We start from the raw sequence: 14855 nt of genomic DNA, 5'->3' as shown, positions 1-14855 counted from the left end.
CTGTAGATTTAAATGTGATATGAATCTCCAGGCTACACAGCTGCATTACTGTCAAAGACAACATAATCGAGTCTTGTTAGAGGAACTGCACTGTTTCAGTACTTAATGATTTTATAAAGCTACATTGAAGAACATACAAGCATTTAAAATGTTTTTACTGTCTTCTGCTTTAATTGTTCTAACATAATATAAACACTTATTTAAAATTTTTTGTATATTTTAAACAACATATACAAATATTTTAAGGAGTATATTAGTGCTACACTTTAAATCATTAAAACACTAGAGTAATTGTAACTGCAAAAAATTTGGAACACTACCAAAACAGAGCCCATGTGCAATCTTTACAATTATGACAATTTTAATAAAAAGACAACAGACAACAGTATGAGATCTAAACATTTCTCTTTAACACTTTTGTCAGTGAATCTTTGACTGTCTTATTTCTCAGGCTGTAGATAATTGGATTTAAGAAAGGAATTACAACAGTGTAAAATAGGGAGTCCACCATATCTTGATCATCTTCTTGTGCAGATCCAGGGCGCACATACATGAAGAGAAGAGGCCCATAGTATAAAGAGACAGATAGGAGGTGGGCTCCACAGGTGGAGAAGGTTTTCTTTATGCCTTGTACAGACTTCTTTTTTAAGATTGTAAAGAGAACAAGTGTATAAGAGACAAAAACAGTAAGAACGGTGAACACTTGTATTGACCCAGAGAAGATAAAAACCATCAGAACATTGAGTGAAGGGTCAGTACAAGAAATCTTAAACAATGGCATGATGTCACAGTAAAAGTGATGTATTATGTTAGACTTACAAAAGGTTAATCTGAATAAAAAACCTATATGAATTATGGAATGAATAAAGCCACCTACAAATGCTAAAACTAATAGTCGAATGCATAGTCTATTGGTCATAATCACTGGATAAAGTAATGGTTTGCATATGGCAGCATAGCGATCATATGCCATTGTTGCCAAGAGAAAACATTCTGTGGTTGCACTGAATGCAAAGGAAAATAATTGTGTTATGCATTCAGAGAGAGATATCATCTTACTTTTGGCTAGGAAATTGACCAGCATCTTGGGGGTCACTGTGGAGGATATGCAAGCATCCACAAAGGCCAAACTACCAAGGAATAAGTACATGGGAATGTGAAGTTGAGGGTCATTGCAGATGAGAGCAATTAGCCCAAGGTTTCCCATGATGGTGATGAGGTATATCATCAAGAACATCAGGAACAGGTGAATATGCCACTCTGGTTGATATGTAAGGCCTGTGAGAACAAACTTTGTCAGTGATGTTGCATTTTTAATATCCATGTTGTTACTGGATGGCTCCTGAAATGAAATGCAGTAAATGTAAAAAGAACACTCACTAAAAGTATATAAAAAGAATATTGGAATAAGTAGTTGAAATAAAACCATGTGCTTATCAGAATGCCTTTAATTTAATTTACTACTACCATTATAATGGAAACTAATTTTGGGAATATAATGGAAAATGCAAATATTTCAGTTCAAAAAATGTGCAGGAATTAGAAGTTTTAGACAAAAGGAAAGACATTCTAAGCATGAGCTAAAGTTATGGGGATACTTTAGCATATTTGGGACATTCTGTGTCTGGGACATGGATGAGAGTCTAGGGAAAAGAAGTTTGAATTATTATAAAAAGAACTGGATGCCACTTGAAGGATCTTGAATTTTGTTCCTTAGGAATGCACTGCAAACTTTTAGGTCTAGAAGTGGCATTGTAAGATATTTTTTAAATTAAATATTGGGTGATGGAGAAAATACTTTGTAGGGAGGGGAAACCAGAGTTAGGAATAATGTATTAGGAAGCTGATACTCTTGTCCAGTGTTTCGCAAACCAGAATACACATCAGAATTGTCTGGGGAACTTTTTGTACAAAATATAGATAGTGAGGTATTACTGTACATACTGATTCTATGGGAGCAAGACTGAAGTTTAATGATCTATATTTCAAAAATACTCTCCAGTTGATTCAAATGCATGTGAGGTTTTTAGTCAATGTATAATATGTTATTGGAAGTGATGAGGAGGACAAAGAAATCAAGATAAATGAGAATGTAAAATCAGTAGGACTCTGTGACAGATTTGAAGGGAGTGGACAGTGAAGAAGAGCGGAGACATTTGATGATTAGATGGTTCTCCTCTGAACATCCAAGTGAGATAGCTTACTAACAATGAGTTTGTTAGAGGTTAATGGAAACAATGACTTGGGAGTATTTGGGTAGGTAAAGGCATACTTATGGATGACCTAACCATTGGGAAGTGTGCATAAGGTAAAAAGAAAAAGGGCATGGAAAGAAACTTGAGGAAGTTATATTACAGAAGTTTTGAAGTGGATACATGTCATTTTTAGATAGATAAAAAGTGATCCTCTTTTCTACCACATGACTGTTGGTATCAGGCAAAAGTAACCACTTCTCTAGGAGTCAAAAGAGCCAGAAACTCACTTTCCCATTCCCTTTGCACCTAGAGTGAGAGGACTTGATCTAGGTTTGAACAGTCGAACACACTCACACTGGATTTGTAATATGAAGAGTGGGAAACAAATGGAAAAAAGGGAATTTTGGTTGTAAAGTCAGGCAAGGCAGCTATATCAAGACCCCAGCAAATGTATCCTCTGTCTGCACCAACTGCATCATCAGTGTGGGCTGTGGCATCCTGAGCTCAGTAGCAGTGATAGGAAGTTCTGCCGAGCAAGTGTAGAAATTTGATTTTGGCTGTTGACTCACTGTATTGCTTCCTTCTGTTCCTGCCCATTTTTACCTGATTCCTCCAATCTCCCTGGAATTTCTATGTAATGGTAAATTTCTATTCAGATAACTAGTTTCCTGTTAGAAACAAGTGCTCTGGCTCCAACCAAAGAGAGAAATAAGGGAGAAACTGGAAAAGGATACTGAGCAGATTGATCAGAGAAGCAGGAGGGAAACTGGAGAGCTGAGTGTTGTGACCATAAAGGGAGAAAAAACACTCAAGGTCATAATGAAGTAAGTACAGCACCAACTGGCAAAATGAATGCTGTGGTAGAATAAGGGGTAAACAGAGTTCATTGAGTGCGAGAAATTAAAGATTTTTAGTGTCTTTAGGGAGAGCAGTTTTCAGGTTACGATTGAGTTGATGCTAGAGAATAGTGACAAATGAATAGGAAACATGGTGTACAACGTGAAGGAAGTATTTTTGATTACGCTAAAAAAATGTGGACAACAGTTGGAATTTGGTTACTGCCCATGGACAAAATAAATAAAAGTTTTTGAAAGAGAAGAGAGGAAAGCATCAAAAAGAGAAATAGGGTAGGAGAACTGGAAGTCAGAAATCTGGGAGGGTGGAAGAAAAAGGAGGAGGAGGAATAGAAAAGCATAGCAATGATGTGGAGAGATAAGTGTAGGAAAGACAAGCAAATGAAGACAGGGGTAGTACCAGATAAACCCTGAAAAGGATGTAAGGGGAAAGTTTACAGGTGAATCTTTGTCTTAACTCTGGTTTTCATTAAATGTTGTGAACACTGGGAATCTTTTCTTATTCTTTTATTCAAAATTCTAAGTTCATTTTCTTAGGGAATTTGTGTATAAAAGAGAGTGTTTCATTTTAAAGTTTATCCTGGAAATTTTGTTCATAAACATACTAGCATTATTGGAAAGTTCTTTCCATAATTAAAAATTGCTTTATATTTGTTATTACAGTCATTAGAACTGACTTTCTTTAGAAATACTGCTGGGTTTACTTGACAGCACTTTCTCTTCCACCAGTTTTTCTCGTAGAGCAAAACTGAGCCAAAGACTGAAGCCTAATTCAGGTGATTAAAATAACCATTGCAAATAACTCCAGTTGTTAAATGTACTTTTAATTGGAATAGGCTCCTTTTCATGAAATCCCAAATCACTAATAATTGAAAATTCTCAAGTTCAATATGTGTATGTGTCTTTATTAAGTTGTAAAGCTGGAAAGAGCAGAGATATTTTCTACATACTTCTTGCGCGTTCTCTCTCTTTCTCTTTCTCTGTATTTAAAATAGTCAACAAAATTGCTGTCACAAGTACGCAAAAGAATAGAGGAGCTAATATAAATGACTTACCTTAAAAGTTTAATCTGAGATTGTGATCAACTAAAAAGAATGGATATTTAATGAGAATAACTGAAAGATTTTTCACATAGGACACATGTGACCTGATATTTAAATCCAGTTTAAATTGTTTAACTTTCTAGTACACCAAAACTTACAAAATCATTTTAGTTATATTAGAAAGATAATGAATTATCATTAAAGGGAATAATTCAGTCTTACAGGTGTTTTGCTTATCCAGATTTAGTCACAAAAATAAGATATACAGACAATTTATTCATTGTTTTACATTTTCCACTGGCATTTTTTTGTATTTTGTAAATCAATCTAAAATTATTATAAATTGTACAGTATTTTGACTATTTTACTTAAAGAACAATGAATATTATAGAATCAATTTCTCTCTTACCCATATCTTGTAAGAAATTGTGGAGATCCCTTTGAAGAGTTAGGCTTTCTAAGTAGAAAATAATAAAACAGCACTGGAATGACAATAACACAAGTAGCAATTCCTTATACACCCATTTATTTTGGAGGCTTTATTTCCCAAGATCAGGAAACTGTTGTTTAAATAAATTTGCTTTGAACGTGAGTCAACCAGTTATGCAACTGTTTCACTTTTGCCAAAAGAGGAAGGAATGAAGAACTAAATTTCCTTAATAGCACCCAGGGATTCCCTTCAGGACAAAACTAAGCTCTTCTTCTGGGTATTATAGATTTGAACATGTAGAAGTCCAGGTTATCCCACAGGGCATTATAGTCTGTGAAATCATAAACATCAAGTGATAAACATCAGTTCTAGTTTTAACTATTGAAATTACAGTATTTTCCACCACAGGTGACACTTCTGACGTAGTTATGCAAACTTCAATTTATCTGTAGTTTTTGATGCTCTGTGTGCCTTGATCAGTGTGGTTTTGTCTGAGCTACTCACACTTGATTTTAATTAAGCCAGAGTTCCAGATTCCCTTCAGGTAACAACTCTAAGAGTGTTGTCCTCCTTATGTAAACTTTGCTCACATTCCAGACCTACAAGTAACTTCTCACTTTAAGATGAAAATTTATGAAAAAACCTTACCAGGTAAAATTCAGTGGAAGGAGCAAAAGAAAAAGAAATCCAAGGACCACAGTAGGAGGTGGCCTAGATCAGTGCTTCTTAAACTTTAATTCCTGTGAATCTCCTGGAAATTTTCTTAATATGCAGATTCTGTTTCAGTAGGTTAAGGATTGGGCCTGAGGGTCTTCATTTCTAACAAGGTGATGCCTTGGGACATTTGCTATCCTCAGGGTTTCCCTTCATTTACAGGTTTAGCTGATCAGGGAACACATCATTACAGAAACAAACAAACAAACAAAATGACAAATGTAGCTGGCATGCAAAGAGAGAAGCAAAGCGTAGCCAGAATGGGCAAGGGAGGCTGGCATGGGTGGGATCACATAGAATCTAGAGACTATGTCAAGGACTTTACTCTGTTCTTTACCCCAGCTGAAAAGAAAACTATCGAGGGATTTTGAACATGCTGGTCACATGTTCAGATTTGTCTTTAATTATTAACATGGAAATTGGTTTTGAACATGAATTGAGAAAATAATGGCATTATTTATGTCAAAATAGTATGATATGAAAGTGTTTCATATGTTTTGATATCTGAAGAGTCGAAAAATGTTTACCCTCCACTTGGAACTAGATTGGTAGCTGCGGGAAAGCAAACAGCGTATTTTTTATAAACTCATTAATCAATTATCCTGTGTCCTTAAAATTGTGCTAGTAAAAGCTAAATAAGAAGTGAAAAAACAACACAGATCAGAGAAAAGTCATTGTGAAAACTCAGCAGAAGGATAGAGTTAGTGGTATAATGTGCATCATTTAGCTTCAACATAACCCAACTTGACTTAAACATAATGCTCCCTTCAATTTTGTATAATTATCTTTTAATTCATTTTATTGCCTATGGATGAATACAGAGGTCTACACTGCAGCTTTCAGTATGAGAAGTCTTTTCAATTTTAGCATATTTAATAGTTGGGTCAGAGTATCACATTGTGATCTTCATTTGCATTTCCCCAATGACAAATTATATTTAGTATATTTTTGTGTTCTTATTTGACATGTGTATATCTAGTTTAGTGAAGTGTCTGTTCAAATATTTTGCCCATTTTTAGTGGAGCTATATAATTTCTTATTACTGAGTTTTGAGAATTTTCCATATATACTGGATACAAGGCTTTTATCAAATATATGATTTGATATATATATATCTTCTTTAGGATCTTGCTTTCTTTTTCTCCCACAAGGTACTGGTCCATTATGCTGATTGGACCTAGTGAGCCAGAAAGAGCAACTATTGTAGACCTATTGGTAGACATTTGCATGCTACAAGATGAGAAATAAATCCAACAAATTTCAGGGCCCATTTAACTTAGTGAAATTTCTAGGGGTTTAGTTGTGTGTATCATGTGGATATATACCTTCATAGGTGACGGATAAGTTGTTCCATCTAGCCCATACTACAATTTTAAAAAAGGCAGAACACCTAGTGGGCCCCTGGATTTTACAGGCAACAACATCCTCGTTTGGATGCATTAATCCAACAACTTTAGCAAGTGATCGGAGAAGTTGCTACTTTTGAATGTGGTTCAGAACAGGAGAAGGAGTTTTAAAAGGTCTAGGCTGATGTACAAGCTGCTCTGCCACTTGGGCCATATGATCAGGCAGAAACGATGGTGCCTGAAGAGGTAGGGGCAGATAGGGATGCTGTTTGGAGCCTTTGGCAAGCCTTTATAGGTTAAAAAAAAAAAAAGCAGTGCAGACCATAAGTTTGAAGCGAAGCCCTGCCATCCACTACAGATGACTACTCTCCATATGAGAAATAGCTGTCAGCCTGCTACTGAGCCTTATTAGAGACTGACTGCTTAACCGTAGGCCAACCAATTTTCCATGGGACCAGAGCTGCCTTTCATGAATTTCATGGGGTCAGGTGGTATTATATGACCACCAAACCATAAAATTGTGAGAGCACTGCCACACCAGTATAAAATAGAATTGTTATGCACATGCTCTAGCCTGAGCAGGCCTTGAAGGTACCAATAATCTACATAAAGAAGTGACCCAAATGCCCATGGTCTCCATGCCTGCTACACTGGCTTCTCTATCCCAGCCTGCAATATGGCCTCATAGTGGGTAGCGGGGCATTCTCTATAATTAGTAGACAGAGGAAGAGATTACACGGACCTGGTTTATAGATAGTTCTGCAAAATATGTAGACACCATCTGAAAGGGGACAACTACTGTCACTCTGTAACAATCCCTAGAGGATAGTAGTGATGGAAAAATCCTCTCAGTTGACAAAACTTTGGGTAGTGCACCTGGTTATTCACTAGCCTAGAAAGAGAAATGGCCAGATATATGATAATGTAATGATTCAAGGGCTTTAGCCAATGGTTTGGCTGAATGGTCGGGGACTTTGAAGCAATAATACTGGAAAACTGATGACAAGGAAATTTGTGGAAGAAATATGTGGATAGATCCCTCTAAATGCACAAAAACATGTCCCATGTGAATGCTTACTAAAGGATGACTTTAGCCGTTGAAGACTTTATAAGCAAGTGGGTAGAATGTTGCATTCTATGGACACCAGTCAACCTCCTTCTCTAGCCATCCCTGTCATAACCAAATGGGCTTATAAAAAAGGGTCTATGGTGGAAGGAATGGAGATTATGTATGGGCTCAGCATCATGGACTTCCACTTACCATGGCCAGCTTGGCTAAAGATGTTTCTTAGTGCCCAGTCTGCCAGCACAGAGATCAACACTGAGTCCCCAATATTGCACTATTCATCGAGGTAATCAGCCAGCTACCAGGTGACACGTTGATTTCATTGGACAATTTTCCATCATGGAAGGGTGTTTTGTTATTATCAGAATAGACACTTACTCTAGATATAGATTATTCTTCTCTGCAGGCAAGCTTCTTGCCAAAACAACTATCTGAGGACTTAACAGAATTTTTTATCCACTGTCTTCACATTCATCATAGCATTTATCTGATCAAGAAATGTACTTCACAACAAATGAAATGTGGTAATGGCCCCAGGATTATAGAATTTACTTACCTTACCCTGTTTCCCTCCATTGTGAATCAGCTAATTTGAAAGAATGATAGAATGGCCTTTTAGAACTCAGTTACAGCACTTTCTGGAAGAGAAAACCATGCCGAGTCAAGGTTCTTCAGAAGGTTGTGTATTTTTTGAATCAGCATCCGTTACTGTTTTACCAAGGCTAGTTTTGAGTTTGACTCAGAGCAAGAGAAGGCTTTGCAACATGTCTAGGCTGCTATGCAAGCTGTTCTGCTACTTGGGCCACATCCAGCACATCCAGTGGTGCTTGCTGCAGTGGAAGATGCTTGGACCCTTTAATATTCCTCTAAAGATGGATCACAATGCCAGCCCTTAGAATCTGGGAGCAAAGCACTGTCATCCTCTGTGGATAACTACTCTACTTTAGAGAAACAGTCATTGGCCTGCTGGTGAACTTCAGTAAAAAAACAAATATTTAACCATGGGCCACCAATTTGCCATGAATCTAGAGCTGCCTTTGACAAAATCACTGTTGTCTGACCCACTGACCATAGAGCTGCTTTTGCAGGCAGCATGCCTTCATTAAATGAAAGTAGCATACACTTGATCAAGCATGGACAGGCCCTGAAGGCCCAAGTAAGTTACATAAAGAAGAGGTTAAAATGCTATTTGTCTCTACTTCTGCTGCCATGGCTTCTCTCTCCCAGCCGGCACCTTTGGTCCCATAGGGTGTTCTTTATGTTTAGTTGACAGAAAAGAGAAGACAAGACTGAGGACTGATTTTTGGGTGGTTCTGCCTAGGATATAGGCACCATCAGAAAGTAGACAGCTACAGCACTACAACCCCTCTCTGTGACATTCCTGAAGGACAGTGATGGAGTGAAAACTTTCCAGTGGGAAGAACTTTGAGCACTGCACCTGGTTTTTCACCTTATTTTGGAGGAGAAATGGGCAGAAGTGTGTTTATATACCAGTTCATTGGCTATGGCCAATGGTTCGGTTGGATGTTTAGGGATATTGAAGGAATATGACTGGAAATTGATGACAAGGAAATTTGAGAAGAGTTATATTAATAGATTTCTCTGAATGGGGAAATAACATGAAGATATTTCTGTCCCATGTGAATGCTAAACAAAAAAGTGATCTCAGTAGAAAAGGATTTTATCATCAAGTGCTTAAGATGACCCAATCTCTGGACATGAGTCACTCTTACTCATACAACTTCTGTGACCATTCAATGGGCTCATAAACCAAGTGGCCATGGTGGCAGGAATAGAGGTGATGCACAGGCTCAACATGGACTTCCACTTACTAAGGTCAGCTTGACTCTGGCCACAGCTGAGTTCCCAAATGAGCCAAAATCAGAGACCAACACTGAGTGCCTGATATGGGCACCATTCATTGGAGTGATCAACCAGTACCTAGAGACAGCTTAATTACACAGGAAAATTTTCATTATAGAAGTGGAAGTGTTTTGATCATGTTAGAGTAGACACTTCACTCCAGATACAGACACAACTAGATACATTGACTTCCCGGCAATCAATGCTCCTGCTAAAATGTGTATCTTTAGTCTTACACAATTCCTTATTCACTGTCCACAGTATTCCTAACAACACTGATTCTGATCAAGGAACTTCACAGTGAAATAAGTGTGGCAGTGTGCCCATGCCTGTGGAATTCACTCATCTTACCCTTCTCCCCACCATTCTGAAGTATATAGTTTGATAGAATGGTGAATGGCCTCTTAAAGACTCAGTTACAGCAGAACTAAATGGCAATGTCTTGCAGAACTGGGGCAAGGATCTCCAGAAAGCTGAATGTTTCTGAAGCAACTTCTAATACATGGTACTGTTTCTCCCATAGCTAGGGCTCATGAGTCCAGGAATAAAGGGGTGGAAATTGGAGTAGCACCTGTGGCACCATTACCTTTAATACCCCACTAGCAAAATATTTGTTGCCTGTTCCTGTAATTTGATGCTGTTCTGACCTTGTGGTCTCACTTCCAGAGGGAGGGATGCTTCAATCAGGACACAATAATGATTCTATTGAGCTGAAAGTAGACTGCCACTTGGTCCCTTTGACTCTACATTCCTTTGAATCATCTGACAAAGAAGGGAGTCACTGTGTTGGCTGAGGTGATTGATGCAAACAACCAAGGGAAAACTGGACTACTGCTTTACAAAGGGGGTAAGGAAAAGAATGTTTGGAATACAGAAGATCCCATGGACTGTCTCATAGAATTATCATTCCCATGGTTAAGGTCAATGGGAAACTTCAACAAACCAATCCAGACAGTAATTCTAATGAACTAGACTCTTCAGTATTGAAATTTTGGGTTACCCTACCAGGTAGAGAGCAATGTCTACCTCAGGTGCTTGCTGCAGGCAAGAGGAATACAGAAGGAAAAAGAAGTTAGTTAAAATTCTGACTATAATCACATGACCAGTTACAGATATGAGGACTGTAACTGCCAAGAGATTTCTTTCTCAGTTTGACATGAACGCATTTGTGTGTGTGTAATACCAAACAAATACCTTTGTTTTCTTTCTACCCTTATACCCTTATCATGTGACATAAGAGGTATTGACTTACCATTATAGTAGGTAAGTGTTGTTAATTTGACGTCACAGTGTTCAAGTTACCAGATATCAAAGAGAGGAGTAAAAAAATCACTCAAGGATTTTACCTCCTCATCTGCAGAAGGGGATTACATATTTCAGTTGTACACACATAGCTGTATCATGCTAGGATGAATATAACCTTGAGGTTTTCTTTATTTGGTGATAAAATATGGTTTGGGGATATGTGTATGGGTGCCAAGTGGCTATGGGTAATGTAATGTTTAATTTATGTGTCAACTAGGTGGGCCATGGGCCATTCTGGTATCTGGTTAAACATTATTTTGTGATGCGTATGTGAGAATATTTCCAGAAGTTATTAGTATGGAATTGGTGGACTCAGTAATGCATTTGACTCTCCCCAGTATATCCGGGCATCGTTCACTCTGCTGCAGGTCTGAATGAAACAGTGAGGGAGAGGAAAGTTGAATTCAGTTTCTGCTTGACTAGTTGACTGTGATCTTCAGCTGCTCTTGGTGATCCTGATTCTCAGGACTTCATACTTAGGAGGAGTCTATACCTTTGGCCCTCCTGTCTTAGGCCTTTGAAGTATGATACTTGCTGTCCTCAGTGTCTAGCTGGCATAGGGCACTTCATGGAGCCTCTTAGCCTCTGAAATTGTGAGTCAATATCTCATAATAAGTGTCTTGAGATGATAGATATATGATGTTCATATATAGATAGATCTTCCTAGTTTTCTTACCCTGGGCAACCATGACTAAAATAAGAACTCACTGTATGTTTAGTAAACTTCTTGTTTTATCTTGTAAATTGTGGGAGTTATCATGATGCAGCTATTAGGTATTGCTCTAAAAAGTCTCACTACCTTTTCAGAAGAGGTAATCATTACATCATTACTTCATAAGGAACATCTTGTGTATGAAATTTTTTTGAAAAAGAAGGTCTAAAAGCTAGTCTACCTTGATAATTTTTTTTAAAAGTATCAGAGATGCCTCCCATTAACCTTACTGAAATCAGGCAATGAGGTTTTAATTGGCTATCACCTGTCAATCATGGTTCCCAAGAAAAAATAATTTTTTAAAAGTCCACAATACTTCATTCTTTAAAACACATGCCCTGTGTCCTTTTGCCCAAAACTGGGAGGGAAGTATAAACTGAGGTTGGAAACTTTCAGAATATTTTTATACTGCTATTTAAGTAGGGAATAGAGGATATGAGAAACTCCATTCTGTCTGGTGTCTGAATATCTTAATATTATACCAATATTGCCTCACTCGTTATTTTAAAGTAGTGATTATCATATATCAGATTGCTATAATGAAATATCATAGACTTTTTGGCCTTGTATCACAGACATTTATTTTTTACATTCTGGAGGATGGGATGTTCAAGAGTACGGGGCCAGCAGATACTGTACGTGGTGAGAACTTGCTTTCTGGCTAGTAGCAGACTGCCTTTTCACATGGCCTTTTCTGGTTGAGTAACTCCTGTAGAGAAAGATAACTCTATTATCTCTTCCCTCCTTAACAGGGGACTAATCCATCATGAAAGCCTTACTCTCATGACCTAATTTAAGCCTAATTACCTCCCAAAGACCCCACTCTAAGTAGTACCATATTAGTTGGTTAGCACTTCAATATATGACTTTTGAGGGAAGCCAGCATTCAGTCCCCATCAGTGGCTTGCATTGTATAGTTCCAAAACAACAGCTTCAATAGGACTGAATCAGAAGCTCAAGTATGATACCTATCAATCTGTGCTTTCTTAAGCTCTCCAGGTGATTCTGATGCCCACTGAATTTTGAGAACATTTGTTTTAAAAGAACAACAAAAAAGAGAGAGAAAGCCTATACGAAGAGGTTTTGACACATTGCAGATACATGTAGTACATAAGATTTGCCATAGTCAGTCAACAACCAAAATTTAATTACCTTGTTCTAGTTTCGATGATTTGTTTTTGCCTAATCCTAATAATGTTATTTCTTTGGACATAGTATAGGACAATTTTATCCACAAGGTCCTGAACAGTAGAATTCTCACTTCTACTACAAGGTATTCTAAGGTGTCGGTGGCGCGATATCATGTACACGTGAACACGGTGCGGAGAGAAGCGAAGCAGTTCTCTGTTTATTGATTTTTGTAAAAGGGTTTATATAGGACATGCATGATGCCTCACATACCATCTAAGTTATAACAATGTTAATAATCTTAAGCTATTTAGGTTCCCAGGCTCCAGCTGTAAGCACAGGATGTTACACGATCAAGGACAGATTGTTTTAAAGTTTGTCACCAAACTTCATTAAGTAGGCCATCTCTTATCCAGCCAGCTATGCCTGTCTTAGGTTGTCCTCCTCTGAGGATCTTACCCATCATTGACTATCCAGCTGCCCATACTGAATACATTAAATAGCCATCTCTTATCCAGCCGGCTACATGACATTTCTCACAGCTTGTTTATCATTTCAGCCCATGGCTTATTCTCTAGAGCCTTCAGGTGGGGGCCTACATAAGGTGATGAGAAAAATCATATATACATGCATATAAAGAGGAATTATGCATTCCTTTTAATCTCCAGGTTAATGAATGCACCTTCATAAGAAAGAGTGTTTCAAGGATACTATTTGTATTTCCAAGGGATTGTTTAAACCAGCATCAGCAGTGTTCCAGACAACTGGGTGAATTTAGCAAAATGATGTATCATCCTTCACACCTAAGTAGCTGTTAAACAATACATATTTAGTATTCATATATATTTCATATTTTCTCTTTAAAGGAATTAGCTGAATATCTTATCCAAAATATGGAGTTTTCACAGGTGAATATTTTACCTTTTTCCCAACATGCCTCTGAAATGGTGAAAATAATGTACAAAATGAATAAATCTGTAACAGAAGTGAGTGAGATCACATCATTTGACTGGGGATTTTTGTAAGGTCAAATCACAGCACAGGAATCTGTCAACCAGACATATACAAGAGAAGGCTACAAGGAAATCTGAGTTTCTGAGAGGCCGCCAATTGTCTGTTCCATATTCACAAACCTAAATTAGGACTTGACAGGTAATGTTCACTTGACAGGCTGTACCCCACTCATAGACTCAAAGGTTGACATCAAACTTCTCATTCAAAGAAAAATCCATAAGGAAACAGTTCTAAGTGATGACATAAGAAATATACATCAATTGCCTATACTTTCAGTTAGTCTTTGGATCATTGCAATGTATGAGCAAGCAGAAATCTAAATCATTGACAGGAAACCACCTGAACAATGGAAACATTAGACAGCAATAACAATCAACAAAGTATGGGACGTTCTAGCCATAGGAAACAGATAAGAGAAAGAAAAGGGATCTGAATTGGAGGAGAAGAGGTAAAATTGTCATTATACGCAGATGACATGAAACTACATATGGTAAATCCTAAAGACTCCACACAAAAATTACCAGAGCTGATAAACAAATTCAGCAAAATAGGTTACAAGATTAACATACAGAAATCTGTTGCATTTCTTTACATTAACAATGAAATAGCAGAAAGTAAGAAAACAAAAAACAAAAAACTCTTAAAATAGCATAAAAAAATACTTGGGAATAAACTGGACCAAATTGAAGTTCCACATTTGGAGATACTAACTACTATATATAAAATGGATGAATAACAAGGTTCTACTGTATAGCATAGGGAACTATATTCAATATCTTATAATAGCAAATAATGAAAAAGAATATGAAAAGGAATATATATGTGTGTAACTGAATCACTATGCTATACAACAGAAATTGACACGACGTTGTAAACTGACCATACTTCAATCAATAAAGCAATAAAAAGGAAAAAACAAACTATGGAGATAGGCAATAACAATAATTCTTTAGGGAGAAGAGTAAAAGCAACTGGAATGTGATTAATCCACTCCCATTTCCCAGGACCTGGAGGCAATCCCTCAAAGGAACAAAAATAAGACAGGTAACTTTGTCTAATCTTGTGACCTGTACCTCCAAGAATATAGAGTAATGATATTTATGTCATACTTGTATCTTTAAACTAAACTTCTTAATTTGAGGGCTTCTCCCTGATATTTTGTCATATCCCGTCCGAGGGTTCAGT

At 37.3% G+C, this 14855-nt stretch overlaps 1 protein-coding gene across 1 annotated transcript; it reads right to left on the bottom strand.

The window, feature by feature from the left end:
- Window positions 1-394: 394 nt before the first annotated feature.
- On the bottom strand, window positions 395-1330 carry LOC123611703 (olfactory receptor 5H2-like). Its single transcript, XM_045503818.2, has one exon. The coding sequence runs from the start codon at window positions 1322-1324 to the stop codon at window positions 395-397; it is 930 nt and encodes a 309-aa protein (XP_045359774.2). The 5' UTR covers window positions 1325-1330.
- Window positions 1331-14855: the final 13525 nt, after the last annotated feature.

Source organism: Camelus bactrianus, chromosome 1 (assembly GCF_048773025.1).
Source record: "Camelus bactrianus isolate YW-2024 breed Bactrian camel chromosome 1, ASM4877302v1, whole genome shotgun sequence".
Taxonomy (NCBI): domain Eukaryota; kingdom Metazoa; phylum Chordata; class Mammalia; order Artiodactyla; family Camelidae; genus Camelus; species Camelus bactrianus.
Note: the sequence above shows the minus strand (reverse complement) of the source record. Positions and strands in the feature narration are given on the sequence as shown.

Excerpts from the sequence above, each read along its gene's own strand:
- LOC123611703 (XM_045503818.2), bottom strand. The coding sequence starts at position 1,324 with ATGGATATTAAAAATGCAACATCACTGACAAAGTTTGTTCTCACAGGC.